The sequence below is a fragment of the Erinaceus europaeus genome, chromosome 8 (genome assembly GCF_950295315.1).
Source record: "Erinaceus europaeus chromosome 8, mEriEur2.1, whole genome shotgun sequence".
NCBI classification, from domain to species: Eukaryota; Metazoa; Chordata; class Mammalia; order Eulipotyphla; family Erinaceidae; genus Erinaceus; species Erinaceus europaeus.
In genome coordinates, this window is record NC_080169.1 from 20,041,422 (window position 1) to 20,061,322 (window position 19,901).

The window sequence follows — 19,901 nt, forward strand, 5'->3', positions numbered from 1 at the left end:
CTTTATTTATTGGATAGAAGCAGCCAGGAATCGATAGGTAGGGTAGGGGAGATAGAGAGGGAGAGAGAAAGAGAGACACCTACAGCCCTGCTTCACCACTTGCAAAGCTTTCCCTCTGCAGGTGGGGACGGGGCTCGAACCCAGGTCCTAGAGCACTATAACATAGACCTGGTTTCTGCCTCTAAGCATCATGGAGTCTAAAGATAAAATGATATTGAATGCAAATACTGTAAATACTTAGTCCGGACAGGGATAGGTGGTGTGAGAACAACATAGAATGTGTGGTGTGAGCATAAAATTGGGGTCTGGGTAGCATCTTAGAAGGCTGCTCTGAGCTGGAAAGGTAGCTCACTGAAAAAGACAGATACTTTGTTCTGCTCATGGCCCAGGTTCAAACCCTGCTACCACATGGGAGTAGTGACACAGGACTACCAGAATCTCTTAATTTCTCTGGTGTCTTTTCCTCTTTCTGTATCTTTCTATCTCTGTCTCGGTAAAAAAGAAGCCAGGAAGCAGTTAAACAGCATGCCTGTGACCCCAACTCCAAATAATGATTGAATGAATGAATCCACGAACTAACGAATGAATAAATGAATGAATAAATGGCTGCTCTAAGTATGTGACTTAAGCAGTAGTGACGGAAGGAAGAAGGGAGTTCCAAGCAGAGGGAAAGACAGACTAAGGCAGGAAGGAGTTTAACAGTTTGGAGGAACTGGAAGGAGACCATTGCAGTGCTGGTTGGAGCTAATATGGTCTGGCAGAACTGGAGTAGAGAGAGCAAATGGAGAGTGACTCAAGATGTGACTGGGGACAGAATCATACAGGTGGGAGTCGGGCTGTAGTGCAGTGGGCTAAGCGCAGGTGGCGCAAAGCACAAAGACCGGCATAAGGATTCCGGTTCGAACCCCGGCTCCCCACCTGCAGGGGAGTCGCTTCACAGGCGGTGAAGCAGGTCTGCAGGTGTCTTTCTCTCCTCCTCTCTGTCTTCCCCTCCCTCTCTCCATTTCTCTCTGTCCTATCCAACAACAACAACAACAATAATAACTTACAACAATAAAACAACAAGGGCAACAAAAAGGGAATAAATAAATAAAATAAATATTTAAAAAAAATTTTTTAAAAAAGAATCATACAGGATATCTACAATTCAGTGGCAGTAAAGCTGGTAGTACTGCTCATAATTTAAAATGCAGCAACAAGTAGAATGGTAAATAACAGATAATTAATTATTGGTTGTAATTGCTTTGTTCTCAGACAAGGACTGTTAGAGAGTAGGATAACTCTCACTGATATTCTACTAGGAGAGAACATGACACAGACTCTTCCTCTAGCTCTGAAGAAAACTGACTGCAACCTAGGGTCTGAAGGGAAAGCAATCAAATCCAGATTCACAGGATCAACAAACTAATAAAACCAGTGAAGATATCCCAAGACAAACCAATATTCCACTCTCAGAGAATAGAGAGTTCTGGGATGAAGAGATGGATAATAGAGCCTTGGGCTAGAATCCCTTAAGGACCTTGGGAATAATGAGATATTTCAGTACTTCTTCACCAACTACAGTCATAGGACACTATCCATTTTGGGCAGTCTTCTACATAATTGGGGGGGGGTGGATTTTACTTCTCAAGAGAACTCTGTTATAGATAAGATTCTAGCTCTGGTCTTAGTCCAGGCTGGATTCCAGGTATGTTCATCCATAGTCTTCTTAGCTTCAAGTTTTATAATCATAGGGCATATCTCCATTTATTATCCCACCCCTCAATAAATAGTAAATGACAGGAAATTCTGACACAATTTAGATCAATAGTTGAGAAATTGAGGCCAACTGGAGAAGCAATGACAAACTGCCTCTCACTATTTGCAAATTGATTAGCTATTCTTTCAGCTTACTAAGAGTATGTTTATTGTTTTTCTAGCCCGTAACCTAAGCAGACTGATAAAAGAATAAGCACAGAAAATCTGTATAACCTTTCCAGAATTTTTTTGTCTTAACAACAACCACTGGAGACATCATTCCGTCAAGAAGGAAGTATCAACACAGAAATGTCTTGTTAATTTGCTAAGCCTTAGTGTATTAATGGAAGACATTAGTTGATTGATGACTATCAGCTGAAGCAAGTTAACAACTATTTTGCTGTTACCATTATTTCTCTTAAAAACTGTAGCTTGACTTACACTGCCTCTGGAGTTGATATGTTCTGTGTGTTCAGTCTCTTAATGAATAGAAGGAAAATTACGGTTTTATTTACATCTCTCCTTGACAGAGTCTCCCCCTCCCTCCCCCCCCCCCCCACCAGACCCCTTAAGGGATCTCAGTATGTATTACCTAAATGATCCTTACTTTATGTAGGGTACAAACTGTGGCTTCGGTAATTGGTCTTGATTGTTGAGTTTAGAAAGCTAGGAACTTGGTAATTCTAGCCTCCAGTACTCTGCTCAAAAACGTGCACTACCCAGTACATGTTAATTCATTTTAAAATGTTAAAAGTTTGAGGGATCTCATTGTTCTTTTACTCTTCTGCTTGTATGATTTATTTTGCAGGAGTATAAATCAAAACATATTCTTGGAACATTTCAGATTCTTTAAGGTATTTTCTGTGCTTATCCTGGAAGTATAGAATACTTTGTATACCAGAGCTAATGACAACAGATCTTTTAGTGTTTCTGTGTTGTAACAATCGCCACTGGGCAGACAGCTGCCAAACATCTTGCAATTAATCTGATGCACGTTGGCTTTCATATTCTTTTTCTTTCAGAACAAATGCCCTGAGGTAGAGGAGTTGGTCTTCAGCCATTTTGTGATCTGTAATGACACACAGGAGACACTGCGGTTTGGCCAGGTGGATACTGATGAAAATATTCTACTGGCGAGTCTCCATAGTCACCAGTACAGCTGGCGTTCTCACAAATCCCCACAGGTACTTCAGAAACAGCCTTACAAACACAGCAATTGTTAAGATTGGGAGGGAAGGGTCATTATTCTGTGTTTGTGTGCTCGTGTCCACTTACTTCCTTTGTTAAGTCTCCCAAGGAACCTCACAAATGTGACTACATCTGACAGAAGCCCAGAAATGTTCAGAGATGAGAGCACAGGGTACCCATGCTTCTCTGGGAAGTTCTTTCAGTAGTCTGGGTACTGTTGAGATGGCAGGATGTCATGATTCTGACAGTCTATAGAGCCAATGTATATAGGTTTGGATTGTGGTTCTATGTGACTTTGCTTTAATTCTATGTTTCAGCTTTTTTCTCATATGTAATTCGAGATTAATAGTACCTTTTGCTAGGGTTGTGAGGACTAAATGAGTTTGTGTGTGTAAGGCACTATAGTAGTGCCAAGTTTACTATAAGCATTGTGTGTTGGATATTATTTACTCGCTTATTCCTATTTCTACTCTGTGTGTACTCTGTCATATATATACTAAGTACCACAATTTAAAGATAGGAAAATGATAGTCTTCCCTTCCAGGTGATCTGTGATGAATGATTGGTGAGGAAGTGAGCACAGTTACAAATATGTCCAGGAAACCACTGAGAAAAGACATACCAATCAATGTCTGTTTTCCAAGTATAATTCCATTTTCCTGTCACTTTAGATGGGGATAATTAGGAGGATGTGCCCTGCTTGCATAATGAGAATGAATTAAGCACAAAGATGTGGTCTTAAATGAGTTTTTTAGAAAAAAAAAAAAAAAAGTCCTAGGAAGTACTCTCAAAAAGAATGTATTTCTAAAACTCTGGGTAGTAAAAAAACACTACTGTCTGCTGGTGATTAAAAGAGAGTCATTAGATTAGAGAACAAGTTCTCCCATCTGGTCTATAGACCAGCTTCGGAATATGTTAAACCCTCAGGCTCCCTCTTGCTCCTCCTCTTTCTTTTTTTCTAATAGCCAGATTGCTTCTTCCTTGCTTTTTCATCATATGACCACAATATTAGTATACATTTTGGAAAAGTAGACAGTATTCAATTTTTCTTAAGTATATTTATTTAATTCTAGTTAATTTGACAGGACATTAAAATTATATAAGATACTTTAAAATAAATGCTCTTACAATTTTTTATATTTATTTATTGGATAAAGACAGCCAGAAATCAAGAGGGAAAGGTTGAGAGAGAGGGAGACAGAGAGAGAGACCTGCAGCCCTGCTTCACCACTTGTGAAGCATTCCCATGCAGGTGGGGACCAGGAGCTCGAACCTGGGTCCTTGCACACTATAATATGGGTACTCAACCAGGTGCACCACCACCCAGCTCCTCAAAATTTTCTCATGTGATGTAATACTTTTCTAGTTTTCCTCTTCAAAAGTATCCATGTTAAAGAGGCTTTTAAAAAATTACTTGTTTATTTTGTATAGAGACAGAGAGAAATTGAGAGGGGAGGGGGAATAGTTGGGGGAAAGAGAGAGAGAAAAAAAAAACCACCTGCAACACTGCTTTCCCACTTATGAAGCTTTCCCCCTCCAGGTGGAGACTGAGGACTTGAAACCAGGTCCGTGTGCATTGTAATGTATGTGCTGTACCAGGAGTGACCCTGCCCAGCCCCTAGAGAGTTGTTGTTTGTTCCTTGCATGATAAAGGACATTTTAATAGTCTTTTTTATGTTTTCTTAGTAATTGAAAAAGTAAAATTACAGATATATAAAGATAATAAAAAAAAATTAGGGCAGGCAGTAGCACACAAGTTACTATACACAAAGACCTGGGTTCGAACCCCCAGTCCTCACCTCAGGGCTGGGGGAAGTTTCACAAATAGTTGAGCAATGCTACAGGTATTGCACTTTCATTCTCTCTCTCTCTCTCCTTCCCCTCTCAATTTTCTATTCAATTTTTTTTTCTAATCAAGAAATTACCACTTATAATACCCAAGACAACCCTTATTAGCAATTGCATAACTTTTTAAATCTTAGAAGGGTTTTCATGGTTGTAGCTTTCCCATCTATGAACTAATTGTGGCAGGAAAGAACCCCCCCACATGCTACAATACCATGTAGTTTACACTGTGTCTGAGGCCACTTCAGCCATCCACACACAACACACACAGCTATCCACAATCTGCAGACCTTAACCAATAGGAAGTAAAGTAGAGGACACTTGATGCTTCTCACAGCAGTGGTTTTAAGATGCCTTTGGCTCACCTTTGGAATTCCCTGGGTACTAGAACAAGGTTAAATGGCTGATTATAAGATTAGTTGACTCCAAGGTGTGGGGGAATAGCCATCTTCATATTGGGGATATATAGTTTTGGGGTGGGAATGATATCAATAGGGGAAAAAAATGGAGGCACAATTCTCCCCTTTCGTATTCATTTCATGTTTGTATTTATTTGTTTTTCTTAAATCCACTGCTCCTGGCAGCCATCTTTTTCCCCATTGTTGTTGTTGCTGTTGTTGTTGGATAGAACAGAGAAATTGAGAGAAGAGGGGAAGATAGAAAGGGGGAGAGAAAGACACCTGCAGACCTGTTTCACTGCTTGAGAAGTGACCCCCGCGCCCTGCAGGAGGGGAGCCAGTGGCTCGAACTGGGATCCTTACACCAGTCCTTGCACTGTGTGCGCCTAACCCAGTGTGCTACCGCCCAACCCCATGTTGATATTTCTTACTAGTTATGTTTTCACAATATCACTGTGTAGTTTATATTATTTGTTATGCATATTTAAGGAATATGGAGTCAAATAGAAATGTGGTAGCTTAAAGAAACATAGAAGTGGGAGGTTGGGTGGTTGCACAGCAGGTTAAGCGCACATGGTGCCAAGCCCAAGGACCAGCATAAGAATCCTGGTTCGAGCCCCAGCTCTCCATCTGTAGGGGGGTTGCTTCACAAGCAGTGAAGCAGGTCTGCAGGTGTCTTTCTCTCCCCCTCTCTGTCTTCCCCTCTTCTCTCAATTTCTCTGTCTTATCCAACAACAATAACAGCAACAATTATAATAACCACAACAAGGGCAACAAAAGGGAAAAAAATGGCGTCTAGGAGCAGTGGATTCATGGTGCAGGCACCAAGCCCCAGCAATAACAGTAGAGGCAAAAAAAAAAAAAAAGAAGAAGAAGAAGAAGAAACGTAGAAATGTGGGAGTTTCAAAGGCATCGTATGACTGAGACAAGCCAGAAGAAGACCAATACTGAATGACCTCACTTTTAGATGTAACTTAAGAATAAAGGACAATAGAGGAAAACATAAGGAGAAACTTGGACTGAGTGTGCTGTATTGCACCAAAGCAAAGGACTCTACTCTGAGGATGAATGGCACTAGGATCCTGTTGTGTCTCCTAGACAGCAGTCAAGGGAAGATGAGAGGTTGTGCCTGTGTGTTAAAGATTGTACTGTAGACCCTTAACAGCCCCCCCCATAATGTTTTTAAGAAAGAAATGTGGGAGTATAGCGATAGGGTTGGGACTGAATCCCATGTCTTGAGTATCAACAAGGTGTAATTACCATGTTGTCTCCTAGATTTCAGCAGTATGATTTATCTGCTAGAATAGTCACTAATGTAATACTCCACATTGAAAGCTAAATTTAATATAGGATACTCAGTCCAAGTATGAACGCTTTCAGAGTTCTAAGTATTACCAAAAGCACTAAGACTATTTTAATGACAAATTGGAAACATAAAGTATTGTTAAGTTTTTTGTCTTTTGAATTTATAACTGTGTCTTCTGGATATAAATGTTAAGATAATTTGTAGGTTAAAACTTAGATCAAAGTTATAAAAAAACAAACAGGTCATCTCTTTAATGCATCTACATATGCTGAAGGAAGTATGCTTTAGGACCCTCTGAAGCCAGAGGTCTTAATGGGCCCAGAGGGTGTTCATGGAATTTCTTACATCCACTGTTGCAAATTCTGCTGTGTTGCAATGAGAGGTTACATCTGAGAATCAGAAAAACTAGCCACTAAGCTCCAGACTGCACCTGGAGGTATTCATAGACAACTCATAAGTGAGCAAATTGTTCCTTTCTCCAGATTCCAAGTCACATCCTGCATTGCCCAGCAGGCTTGGTTTTAGGAACATTTGTGTCTGCATGTTTATGCTACCTTGGGTGTTAGTCAATTCATAGTCTCAGGGAGAATTTCTAAAGTTCACAGAATTTAACTCCACTAAACAACGTAGCTTATACAGCAGAGATCAAGAAAGTGGCAACCACACCTGGAAAGGTTTCAAAGAGGTCAGCATATCTTAGAACCACACAGGAGGTTGCTAACGACGGTAAATCCCAGCAGGGTGGGAAGAAACAAGGACACAACCACTTCCAGAAATTCAGAGCTGAATTTTAGAATTGAGCTCAGAACTGAAACATTACAAACTCTCCTTACAGTTTCAAACACAGTGGTAGTACCATCACTCAAAATGCTGGTTATCCAACAATTTCTTCGCTAAACAAAGAAGAAACCATTTTCTCGTGCATAATCAGACATATTCATCTGCACAGTCACACACCACCACCAGTGCTCTGAAGTATCCCAATCCTGTAGACTTCAGATCAGGTCAGATGAGAGTGGTAACCAACAGATTTACTTCAGTCTTTCACATTATATGAAGTTGAACCTAGAGATGAGAAGTATGAGCATATGGAATCATTCCCCAGAATATGGGCACTATGTGAAGATCATAGTCAAGAAAAGCTTTGTTTAATTATATGAACATTTGCATTTGCTTTTACCCTTAAAATGTGCACAGTTTATAGAACATGCATTTTTTAGATGTGTAAAATTCTAGCTAGTGATGACTTAATTTTAGTAATAAGCAAGCAGGGTGAAATTAGGCTTTAGACAGAGCATTAGAAAAATAACAAAACATTTCTCCAAAATGTCTCATATAAACTCATGATTTTTTTTTTTTTTGCACTGGAAGCTCTTTATTTGGTCCCAACTTGGTGAAAGTATTTCAACATTGGTAGAGTTTCATATGTTACACATTTCTATTTCTTTTTAATCTAGATAAGACATCACTGGTATTTTACTGACTGTTGTCAGTGAACTATTCTAGTAATTAGTTTAATTATAAACTCATGAAATTTTAAAAGGCAGATATTTGAGGCCAGAAGATAACTCACCCAGATATTTTGTCATGCTGAGGGCCAGGTTCAAGCCCTTGGCCACCACATTGGTGCACCATGCCAAGGGGAAGCTTCATGAGTGGTGATGTAGTGCTGAAGTATCTTTGTCTCTTTATATCTCCCTCTCCCTCTATCTGGAAAAAAAAAAGATTCTGCAAAGAGCAGTAGTTATCATTAGTTATCAGTAGGATCATGCAGCTCTAAAGCCCTGGCAGAGAAAAAAAAAATGCAGATATTTTGAAATGCAAAATGTAAGAATAATTTCATGTAACTGAGCATCTGGGAAATACTTATTGAAGTAGTCAGATGGAGAGGCAAAAATATAAATCACACATTATTTCTGTAAGGAAGAATTTGATACAGTTTCCCAGTGAAGGTTCTGATACAAATATTTTCAGGTTCTTCTATCTTGGCACAGCCACTCACTACACTACAGCAGTTCCAATGAGTGGGTGTGGCTGTATTCAAATTAACTTTATCTCTAGCCTATGAAAGGAATTTCATACATCACAAAATACTTTTCTTGGAGTCGGGCTGTAGCGCAGCGGGTTAAGCACAGGTGGCGCAAAGCACAAGGACCGGCATAAGGATCCCGGTTTGAACCCCGGCTCCCCACCTGCAGGGGAGTCGCTTCACAGGCGGTGAAGCAGGTCTGCAGGTGTCTATCTTTCTCTTCTCCTCTCTGTCTTCCCCTCCTCTCTCCATTTCTCTCTGTCCTATCCAACAATGACAACAATAATAATAACTACAACAATAAAACAACAAGGGCAACAAAAGGGAATAAATAAATAAATAAAATATTTTTTTAAAAAAATACTTTTCTTTTGATACTTCTCAATTATTCCAAAATGTAAAAGAGTTTTCTTAGATCATGAGCTATATAAAATAGCATGCTTGTTTAACCCACAAGGCACTGATTGCCAATCACTCACTGTATAAAGATGAACAAATGTAGCAGACCAAATTTTAAATTAAATTTTTAATTATTAAATTTTTTTCACTCTGACATGAAAACCTGGTAAAATGTTTCAAAAATTATGTAGAAATGGCAGCTAATAATTCAAATGTAACATATAAATAGCCTGTACTCAGTAAATAACAATTCTTATTCTGAGCCTAATCAGTATATAGACAGAATATTCCTGAATTCTCTTTTGGATATAAAAATGTTTGAAGTGAAGTTTGATGGGTTGTACTTTTGTCTAGAGAAAATGTAAGTTTTAATATCTATTTATCTTGCCAATCAATTTCAATTTCATTAACTAAACTATAATTATTGTTCAATTGTCACTCTTTCCATATCTATCCATTTATATAACACATGCATACACATATTTTTAGAGAAAGAATACATTCCTGGTTGTCACAGTCACAACTGAAATTTTTTAAATGTGGACTTGAGGCAAAAAAATATTTTGTGTTGTCAAAGCTGTTCAAACTGATAAACTTTTCAAGTATTTGCTTATGTGTTTCCATGGCACATTGTGAGCATGTTAAAGTTTATTTACAAAGGGCAAATTAAACATCAGTGAAGTGCAAAGGGAATTGGTACTTCTTTTCAAGGAGCAATTTGATAAAAATTGTTAAAAACTACTTAAATGAGCAAGCATAACCTTTGCCCCAAAAAATCTACTAATCAACTCTAAAAGTAATCCAAATGAAAAAGATTCATATGTATACACACACACACACAACATATATATACATATACATATATATACATATATACATATATATATTCATCACAATTTTATTTATAGTAGCAAAAAATTTAAAACACAAAAATGTCCATTTAAAAGTAAATGATTAAGTAACATCTAGCATATCTGTAAGATACAGATCTTTAAACTTTACTTTGAAAGGGTTAGTACTACTATATTTTTCAGGAAATCAGAATATAAAATTACTCATGTGTGTATGTATTTTATGACCTTTTTAAAAAGGTTTACTTATTTTCATTAGCAAGATAGAGCACAAGCACATCACTCTTCCATGTGTGATGCCAGCAGTTGAACTCAAGATCTCATGCTTCCAAACCCAGTGCTCTACATACTGCAGACCTCTCAGGTTGCTGTATAGTATGATCTTAACAATATAAGAGCAAGTTCATAGGGAAATCTTTAAAGGAAATATGTCAAAATATGGCCTTTGCTTGTCTCTGAGTGGTGAGTGAAGATGGTATTTTCCTACTTCATTACATTTTAATATCCTCAATTTTAAATAAAGGGTTTAGGCTATTAGAAGTTAGTAAAAACCCCAGAATGATTTATACACAGACAAAAAAAGATAGGAATTTCAAATGATAACTGAACAATAATAGTTGTAATGTTTTTGTTACTTCTCATATTAACTATTGCAATAGTTTTCCCTCAAATTTTCTCTCTTCCTCCTTCCCTTCTCAGATAGAAACACAGAGGTAGATGGAGGCGGAGAAGGGCCAACACCACAGTTTTGAAGCTTCCTTCAGTGCAGTAAGGGCTGAGTTTGAACCTGGATTGTACACTATCCAAATGAGGTGCACTATCCAAGTGAGGTGTTTCACCAGCTCTAGATGTTCTCTTAATTACAGCTTTGCTCTACTCCATCCTATCTTGCAATTACATCTGAAACAATTTTCCTAAGTAATGTTTTGATTACTGTACTTTTCAACTTAAAAATCTTCATTGCCTTCCCATATATTAAATAATATTGAAATTGCCTTACAGAGCTCAACTCAATTAACTTTTAATTCTTTCTGTTATTTCTCTCAAGATTTTTTCTCTCTCTCCTTCCTATTCATTTTCAGAGTGTTCTGATATATGACATGTTTATGGTGATGTTGTAATTGTTTATAGGAGACCTTTCAGAAGTTCTTGAAGAACTTCTGGGCTTGGTGATAGTTGATTCCTTCAACTGTTGCTTGTCTGAGAAGATTTTTATGTCTCCATCTAGTATGACAGTCTAGCAGGAGCCTTTCTCATTGAGTGCTCGATTTATATCTTGCCATTCTCTTCTGGCCTTTAGTATTTGTGTGGAGAAATCTGCTGCTAGTCTTAGGAGTTTTCCTCAGTAGGTGACTCTTTGTTTTTCTCTTGCAGCCTTCAGGATCTTTTCTTTATCCTTACTCCTTTTCATTCTAAATATGATGTGTCTTGGTGTTTTTAAGTCTAAGTTAATTCTTTTAGGGACCCTTTGAATTTCTTAAGCCTTTATATCCTTTATGTTGTTTAGAGAAATTCTCAGCTATTATGTCCTGTAGAATTCTTTCTTCCCCTTCCTCTCTCTCTTCCTCTGATAAGCCAGCAATGCATATATTACTTCTTTTGAAGTGATCCCATATTTCTCTGTTGTTGTTTTCAGTATCTCTTAATTTTTTCTTAGTTCTCTTACTTCTTAGTCTTCCCTAATACATCCTCAATCTTGCTAATTCTGTTTTCTGCCTCCCTTATTCTATTTTTATCTCCCCTCTGCTGTTTTCTGTAGCTCAACTATTTTGATACCCTTTTCAGATACTGTATTAACTTTTTCAGCTAGTTGTGCTCTTAGCTCAGCTATTTCAGCTTTCAGCTCTCTAATTACCTCGAGATACGTAGTGTTTTCTTTTGGAGTCTCATTTGTTGTTTCTCGATTTCTGATGCTATTACTTTCAGACTCTTTCCTCACTCCTGTAACTATTACATCAACTAGTGTTTGGATGTTGTTCTCATTCTTCTACCTTTTTGGGGACTTTTATCTAGACTTTTGTCCTGGTTCATCTCCACAATCTTTCTTCTCAGTTTAATTATAGTTACTGTGTTATGAGGTCACTGCATCACTAATTTTCAATCCACTGGTCACACTTGCCTTTATTGACTTGGGTCTAAGTAAGGTACTGAAGAGTTCACAGTTTTGAATCTTAACATTTGTTTCAATGTTATCTCAATCCCTGAGGTGAATGAAACACAGTGGCTGCTAAACCCTCTTGTGTTATTTATCTTTCCTGTGGGCTATGGGAGCCTGAGGGCTTTTTAACTATAAGTAGACTTTTAGCCTACTCAGGTAAAACAGGGTGGGGGATAGATTGCATAATGGTTATGCAAAGAGACTCCCATGCCCTGAGGGTCCAATAACCTAATCCCCTGGCTCTACCACCAGTCAGAGCAAAGCCAAGCAGTACTCTTTGGGCCCTTTGAGCTTCTGAATAAATCCTGCTTGTATCTGATGGGTTCTGAGGCAATTAATCACTATGTTTCCTAATTTATCAGGAAAACATGTGGAAAGGCTCCTACTGTATATCCATACTTCCTACTATATACCACCAGGAGTGTAGATTTTCTCCTGAGTTACCTTGCCAGTTCTCTGCCCCCCAATGTCAGTAGGGTTTCCTGCTACTGTTTCAGTCTCTGAGGGGCAGCAGCACTGGAGACTCACAATTGTTAATTGGTGTGTTTGGGGTGATTTTCTCTTCCCTTCAGCAGTCTTTTTGTTGATAAAACTCAGATCACAGAGGTGCTGCATCAACTGGCAGACTGCTGGACTGGTACCAGCCACTCCTGAGTGGGATTTTAGCCCCAGGAATCTCTCCTTAAGACCCTTTCTGTCCATGAGCCACACCTGTCTGCACTTACCCATGGCTTGGTGGGTTCCCAAGGTGGTCCTAGCCTTATCTTGTTATGTTCTTTGCTATTCCTAGTTGATTGGGGAGAGAAAAATGCAGCTGATGTTATTACTCCCATTTTATTATTATTATTATTTGCCTCCAGGGTTATTGCTGGGGCTCGGTGCCTGCACTACAAATCCATTGCTCCTAGAGGCTATTTTTTCCCTTTTGTTGCCCTTGTTTTTTGTTTACTGTTGTTATTATTTTTCTAAAGATTTTATTTATTAATGAGAAAGATAGGAGAGAGAGAAAGAACCAGACGTCACTCTGGTACATGTGCTGCCAGGGACTGAACTCTGGACCTCATGCTTGAGAGTCTGTGCCACTGCGCCACCTCCCAGACCACTGTTGTTGTTATTATTGTTGTTATAGAGAAAAATTGAGAGAGATGGGGAAGACAGGGGAGAGAAAGATAGACACCTCAGATTTGCCTCACTGCTTGTGAAGCAACCCCCTTGCAGGTGGAGAGCCGGGGCTTGAATCGGGATCCCTAAGCCAGGGCTTGAATCGGGATCCCTAAGCAGGTCTTTGAGCTTTGTGCCATGTGTGCTTAACCCGCTGCTTGGCCCTCCTCCCATTCATTTTTAGTCAACTAATATTCAATTATTGCAACCTGTTTTTTTATAATTATGTACACTCTGCTAAGAAACTTATCAAATGAAGGAGTAGAAAGTGAACAGTTTATTAGAGCTATGATTAGTATCCATTAAGATGTTAATGCAGTAGTTCAAGCCAGGGAGCAGTGATAGTTGAATGAATCAAAGCACTAGCCAGAGACAAAAGAAGCCAGAAAATCAGAAAGTAAAATCAGCTGCATCTGGATATAGACAAAGTCTTCATGTGAATCAAAGAAATGTTTCCAAATTGAACATGAGGATGGGAATCTGGCAGTGATTCCTAGCAAAAGGAATATTGGATTTCAGTATTTAAATAAGAGTTAGATAGGCCAGTGCAGTGATGGCAGGGGTGGCATTCCATATAAAGGAATCAACATATGTGAAAGCCGCAGAGGCATGAAACAGTGTGGACTTATAGAAGAACCTGACTAATTTGACTACAGTATAGAATACGTATGTAGGGAGTTGGGCCGTAGCACAGCGGGTTAAGTGCACATGGCGCAAAGCGCAAGGACCGTTATAAGAATCTTGGTTCGAGCCACCAGCTCCCCACCTGCAGGGGGATTGTTTCACAAGCAGTGAAGCAAATCTGTAGGTGTCTTATCTATCTCTCCCCCTCTCTGTCTTCCCCACCTCTCTCCATTTCTCTTTGTCCTATCTAACAATAACAACAATGATAATAACCACAACAAGGGCAACAAAAGGGGAAAAAGTAGCCTCCAGGAGCAGTGGATTCATGGTGCAGACACGGAGGCCCAGCAATAAACCTGGAGGCAAAAAAAAAAAAAAAAGAATGCGTATGTAGTCCTATATGAGAGCCTTTGTGTGTGTGTGTGTGTTAAACAGTTCTTTTATTTTTAAGTATTTTACTTATTTTAATGTGAGAGGGTGGGGAGGGAAGGATGCTCACTTGTGTGGTGTTCAAAGAATTCAGGGGTGTTTTTTTGTAGATATTTTTTTGTTTGTCTTGATTTAACAGTGATCAACAAATCCATTGAATAAGCACTGTACAATTCCATACAAATCCCACCACCAGAATCCCAAATCCTACCCCCTGCTTTGGAAGCTTTCCTATTCTTCATCCCTCTGAGAATATGGACCCAGGATCATCATGGGGTGCAGAAGGTAGTAATTGCTTTTCTGCTGGACATGGGCATTAACAGGTTGATCTATACTCCCATCCCATTTATATCTTTCCCTACTGGGGCAACTCTGGAGAAGTGAGGTTCTGGGACACATTGGTGAGATCATCTGCCCAGGGAAATCAGGATGGCATCATGGTAGCAACTTGGTGGTAGAAAAAATATTGAGATATAAAGCAGAACAAATCATTTAATATTAAAATCAGGAACCTAAAGATAAGAATAGAGTAGATGAGATTTGAGGCCTCCATTTTTGGAAAAAGCTAGGAAGTCTATTTTAGGTATCTTCTGAGGGACTCATGCATTTACTAGTTTTTGCCAGAGCCTAACAGCTAACATTCAGGTGGGCTAAAGGTATTATTTGGGGAGATGGTGTCAGTGTTGGACATAGGACTAGAAAGCTGGATTAGAAGAGAGTGTAGCTCCCACATATGGAAAAAGTATATAAATGACATTATCTGTAAACCCCATTGATCTGATCTGGAGCCCATATTTAGCACAAGAGCCTATATGATCTCCGCATCCCTGTAGGTCTGAGCTTGCAAGTAATTCAAGTTTTACTTAGTATAACTAAGGCATAAAAATGATATGTTTTTTTTCCTATATTTGTTGGCCTTTGAGATCTCTAAAGAAAAAATAATGGCATGCCATGCTGAAGGGATGTGTTCTAGTGTATTGATTCTTGGAATGATGGTAGTGAAGATTCCTTCCGTCAAGATTTCCCTGAAGCATAGCTACAGTTATCTCTTTGTCTCCCCTCCCCTTTCAACTCCTCTGCTATTAAATAAAAGAAAAAATAATAGCCACTGGGAGCAATGGATTAGTAGTACAGGCACCAATTCCTGGTGTTAGCTCTGGTAGAGGGGAAAAGTCCTGAATATTTAGCAGTTGTTTTTCATAAACAAGTCCCAGCCAATCCTAGCACACCACTATTGGGAGGAGGTATGCTCTGAACAGCCAGGCAGTCCATTTTGAGATGATTCACTGTGGCTGGCAGCTTTTCACTGCTGAAGTGTTTTGAATAGAAAAGTATCTGGATCACCATTGCATTTGGGAAAGATTTCTGTAGTGTCATTGAAAAGACAGGCTCAAGAAAATTAAGAAAACAAACAAAGGATAGTATGAATACTGCAACATGGTCCAAGAGTAAGAGAAATGATAATCTTTGAGCCAAGACAGTCTGTAGACTAGTATGTGTGTGTGTGTGTGTGTGTATATATATATACATATATATATATATAACAAACTGCTTCCTGTGAGTAGCAGTTACAGATTCTCAGAAAAATATAAAAACGATTATCTGGAAACACACTGGGGGTACAGATCAACCTGCCAGTGCCTACATCCAGTGGAGAAGCAATTACAGAAGCCAGAACTCCTATCTTCTGCTCCCCCAAAACAACCTTGATCCATACTTCCAGAGGGGGGAAGTGAGAGAAGGAGGAAGATAAGAGGGCTCTGCACTCCAGCTCCATCAGCACCCAGAGAGAGAGGAGGAAAAGGAGAGGGACATATGGAGGCAGTAATGTTGTCATGAGTGGCTTGGAGGGGAAGGGAGGATTGGATCAGGAAGAAAAATGGGGCAATTATGTATAAATGTAGTCAGTTGCAGAGATGATGGCTGGCCCATGTGGTAGCTTGCAGTGGGGTGACTGAAGATTCACAACCCTGGTGGCGGGAATGGAGTGGATTTATACCCCTGTTGACATGTAATTTTGTAAGTCAATATTAAATCACTAGTAAATTAAAAAAATAAAGAACTTTGTAGGGACTGGAGATGAGCAAAAGCAGAAGATTTTGGAGAAAAACTGAAATTTTAAATTAATAACCTGTACAGATTGAATTCCCCATTTTCTGGAACTTTGCCTTAAGGGCAAGTATAGTTGTGGCAGTGACCTATCTTCTTTCCTGTCCAGGGACTTGAGTAATGAGCGTTAGCATCCAAATTTAGTAAGCAGTGGAGCAGTGCTGGAGGTATCTCTCTTCTCTCCCTCCTTTCTTCTCTTCCCTTCTTCCTCTGCCTCACCCTTTACCTAAAAGAAAAAAAAGGTTAAAAAATGAATGCATCTCAACTGACACCTCAACTTCAGTCTTATAAAAAGCCAGTCAGGCGGGCCAGATGGTAACGCAGTGGGTTAAGTGCACATGTCACAAAGTGCAAGGACTGGCGCCAGCCCCTGGCTCCCTACCTGCAGGGGGTCACCTCATAAGTGGTGAAGTAGGTCTGCTGGTGTCTGTCTTTCTCTCCCCTCTCTGTCTTCCCTTCCTCTCTCGATTTCTCTCTGTCCTACCGAACAATAGCAGCAGTAACAATAATAACAATAACAACAACAAGGGCAACAAAAATTGGGGGGGAAATGGCCTCCAGGAGCAGTGGGTTTGTCGTGCTGGCACTGAGCCCCAGCGATAACCATGGAAGCAAAAAAAAAAAAAATCCAGTCAGTTGATATTGCTGAACTATGTGCCCAAGGAAAGAGTGCTAAGAGGGCTTTCTTAGTTATCTTTTGTGGTAGGACAGTGTACAATATAGTAGACATTGGATAATTAATTTAAACAGAAGGGATGATGGTATAATTTAGGGATTAGTCTGAGTAAGGTGATCCATCAAAGAAGAATAAGAGGTAAGTGGAAAGCCAAGACATAATAGGAAAAGTAGGACATATAATGGTATTCTATTAAAAATGGAGAGTATATAATGGGATAGAATTATCAGTGTTGTCAGATACAATCAGAAGATTGCATGAGACAAGAAGTAAAAAGGGACAGTTGTATTTGGCAGGAAGTCAATGATGACTTAAGGAAAGCATTTTTCAGTCACAAGATAGAGGTAGAAGCCAAATTGTAGAGGACTAAAAGATGAATATGAGGTGAGGAGTTGAGAGAGAGCATGATTTAAAAAAAAAAACTATTATAGCACCTAATCAGAGAGAGAGAGAGAGAGAGAGAGAGAGAGAGACCCCACTCTGGAACATACAGTATTTGGAATCCTAACCAGGAGCCTCAGTTAGGCAAAGTCTAGTCTTATACCATCTGGGCTCTCTCCCCTGCCCTGAGCATGAGCTTTTTAATTTTTGTTTTTATTGAGGGGGTTAATGCTTTACAGTGCACTCATTGACAATTCGATTATGCACCAGAACCCCACAGTTCTCTTCCACCCCCTGCTTCCTTCAAGTCCTTTGCTTTGATGCAGTACACCATGCCCAGTCCATGTTTCACTTCATGTTCTCCTTCGCTGTCCCTATATATCAAGTCTCACTTATACATGAGGTAATTTGGTATTTGTCCTTCCTTTTTTTTGGCTTAGCTCACTTAACATGATGTCTTCTAGATCCATTCCAGATGACTCAAAGGCAACAACCTTGTCATTTTTAATATGTGAGTTACATTCCATCATGTGTATATACCACAATTTTTTAAGCCATTCATCTGGTCCATTGGCTTGCATGATGGTTTTCTATCCTTTCACTGTGAGCATATTCTTGTCTTGTTGGGTCAAGTGTGTTTCCTATAGACAGTATATGAATGGGTCATGTTTCTTGATCCACATTCCTACACTGTGCCTTTTGATAGGTGAGTTCAGAACATTAACATTTAATGAAACTACAGCACTGAGATATTTCAGTGTCACTACTTACATAGTTCTTGCTTGTTCGTGTGTGTGTGTGTGTGTGTGTGTGTGTGTGTGTGTGTGTGTCTGCTTTTATGAGTCCCTTTAGAACTTCTTATAAGGCTAGTTTGGTTGTAATTAAACATTTCAGCAGTTCCTTTTCTGATAATGTCCTTATTTCCCCTAATTTGAATGAGTGTCTAGCACTCATAGAGAATTCTCAGTTAGAAGCCTTTCTCATTTAGCACTCTGTAGATGTCTTGCCGAGAGAGGGAAAAGGAGAGAGAGAGAGAGAGGGAGGGAGGCACTAATCTGGAACATACAACATTGGGGTCCTAACCAGGAGCCTCAGTTATGCAGATCTAATGGTTTACCGTAGGGGAGCTATCTCGTCCCAGAACATAACTTTTTTTTTTTCTTCCAAACTGGGGCTTGTCATGGTACTTCAACCTGGTACACCATACCCAAGTCCCTCCATTAGCATTTATCCCAAGAACGTAGGTTTTCAATCTTAATTATTTTAATAATATGAAAACAATAAAAAAGGATTCTTACATTATGTTGGATGCTATTGTATATGTTATGCCCTCATATAAAAAAAGAGGTCATTCTGATCTCAAAATATACTGTCAATTTGAGAGCAATAATTCCAATACTTTCACACCACTGCCCCTTTGACCTCTCAGTAGCCTCTATGGTAACTATTATAACTTATTTGATTTATGACATATTGGATAGAAATAGAAATCGAGGGAGCTACGAGCAGCAGATCGCTTTCTCTCCTCTCCTCTCCTCTCCCGGATCAACTAGGAATACCAAAGGAGACCACCCGGACCGAAACAAGACAGGACTAGAATGACCACAGAAACCCAGTAAATCACCCTCACCAGGTTCCAGGTGTCATCAGGATGCCGGCCAGACTTCCCTGGATTGAAGACACCACCAATGTGTCCTGGAGCTCAGCTTCCCCAGAGACCCATCCTACTAGGGAAAGAGAGAGGCAGACTGGGAGTATGGACCCATGTTCAGCGAGGAAGCAATTACAGAAGCCAGACCTTCTACCTTCTGCAACCCTCAATGACCCTGGGTCCATGCTCCCAGAGGGATAGAGAATGGGAAAGCTATCGGGGGAGGGGGTGGGATATGGAGATTGGGCGGTGGGAATTGTGTGGAGGTGTATCCCTCCTACCCTATGGTTTTGTTAATTAATCCTTTCTTAAATAAAAAAATAAAAAAATTAAAAAAATTAAAAAAAAAAAAGAAATAGAAATCGAGAGAGAAGGGGGAGATAGAGATAGGGAGAGAGAAGGAAAGATACCTGCAGCACTGCTTCACCACTCATGGAGCTTTCCCTTTGCATGTTGGGACTAGAGGCTTGAACTCAGGTCCTTGAGCATTGTAACATATGTGCTCAACCATCTGTACCACCGCCTGACCCTGTGGAACCTATTATAAAATGAGAGAAAGCTGAGAAGAGAGTTTGCAGGGTAATTAAAATGGAGTCAACTTTCAGGCTCCCTTCCACAGCAGATCCTTCTGCTTTTGTTTAATCTTTGTGTTTATTTCATGAAATAGTCTCCTTATCATAAATTAAAAGTATAGTTATTAAACATTATAGATGTAAAGTAGGTACCAATACAAGTTAAATTTGCCATGTATTGTTTCTTTGATCCTGGACATAGCTTCCAGCAGTCTACAGTATCATCCTTATTTGTATAGGGCACAGCTGTCTGCAACTAGCAGTTCCATTTGGGAAGTATTGTATGACTTTGCTCCCCAGAGAGCTAGTAACAATCTCCCTTTTATTGTTGCTAACACTAAGATCACTAAAACCAACAGTGAGGTAAACACTCCTTGGGACCATCTG

The 19,901-nt window shown here is 39.4% G+C and overlaps 1 protein-coding gene across 1 annotated transcript in view; it reads left to right on the plus strand.

Annotated features, from left to right (window-relative positions):
* VPS13B (vacuolar protein sorting 13 homolog B) overlaps positions 1-19,901 on the plus strand; it is a 634,327-nt gene that overhangs the window by 533,307 nt on the left and 81,119 nt on the right. Inside the window, exon 42 of the mRNA XM_060195774.1 lies at positions 2,760-2,921. Within this exon, the coding sequence (XP_060051757.1) occupies positions 2,760-2,921 (162 nt within the window). The remainder of the gene's footprint in view (positions 1-2,759; positions 2,922-19,901) is intronic.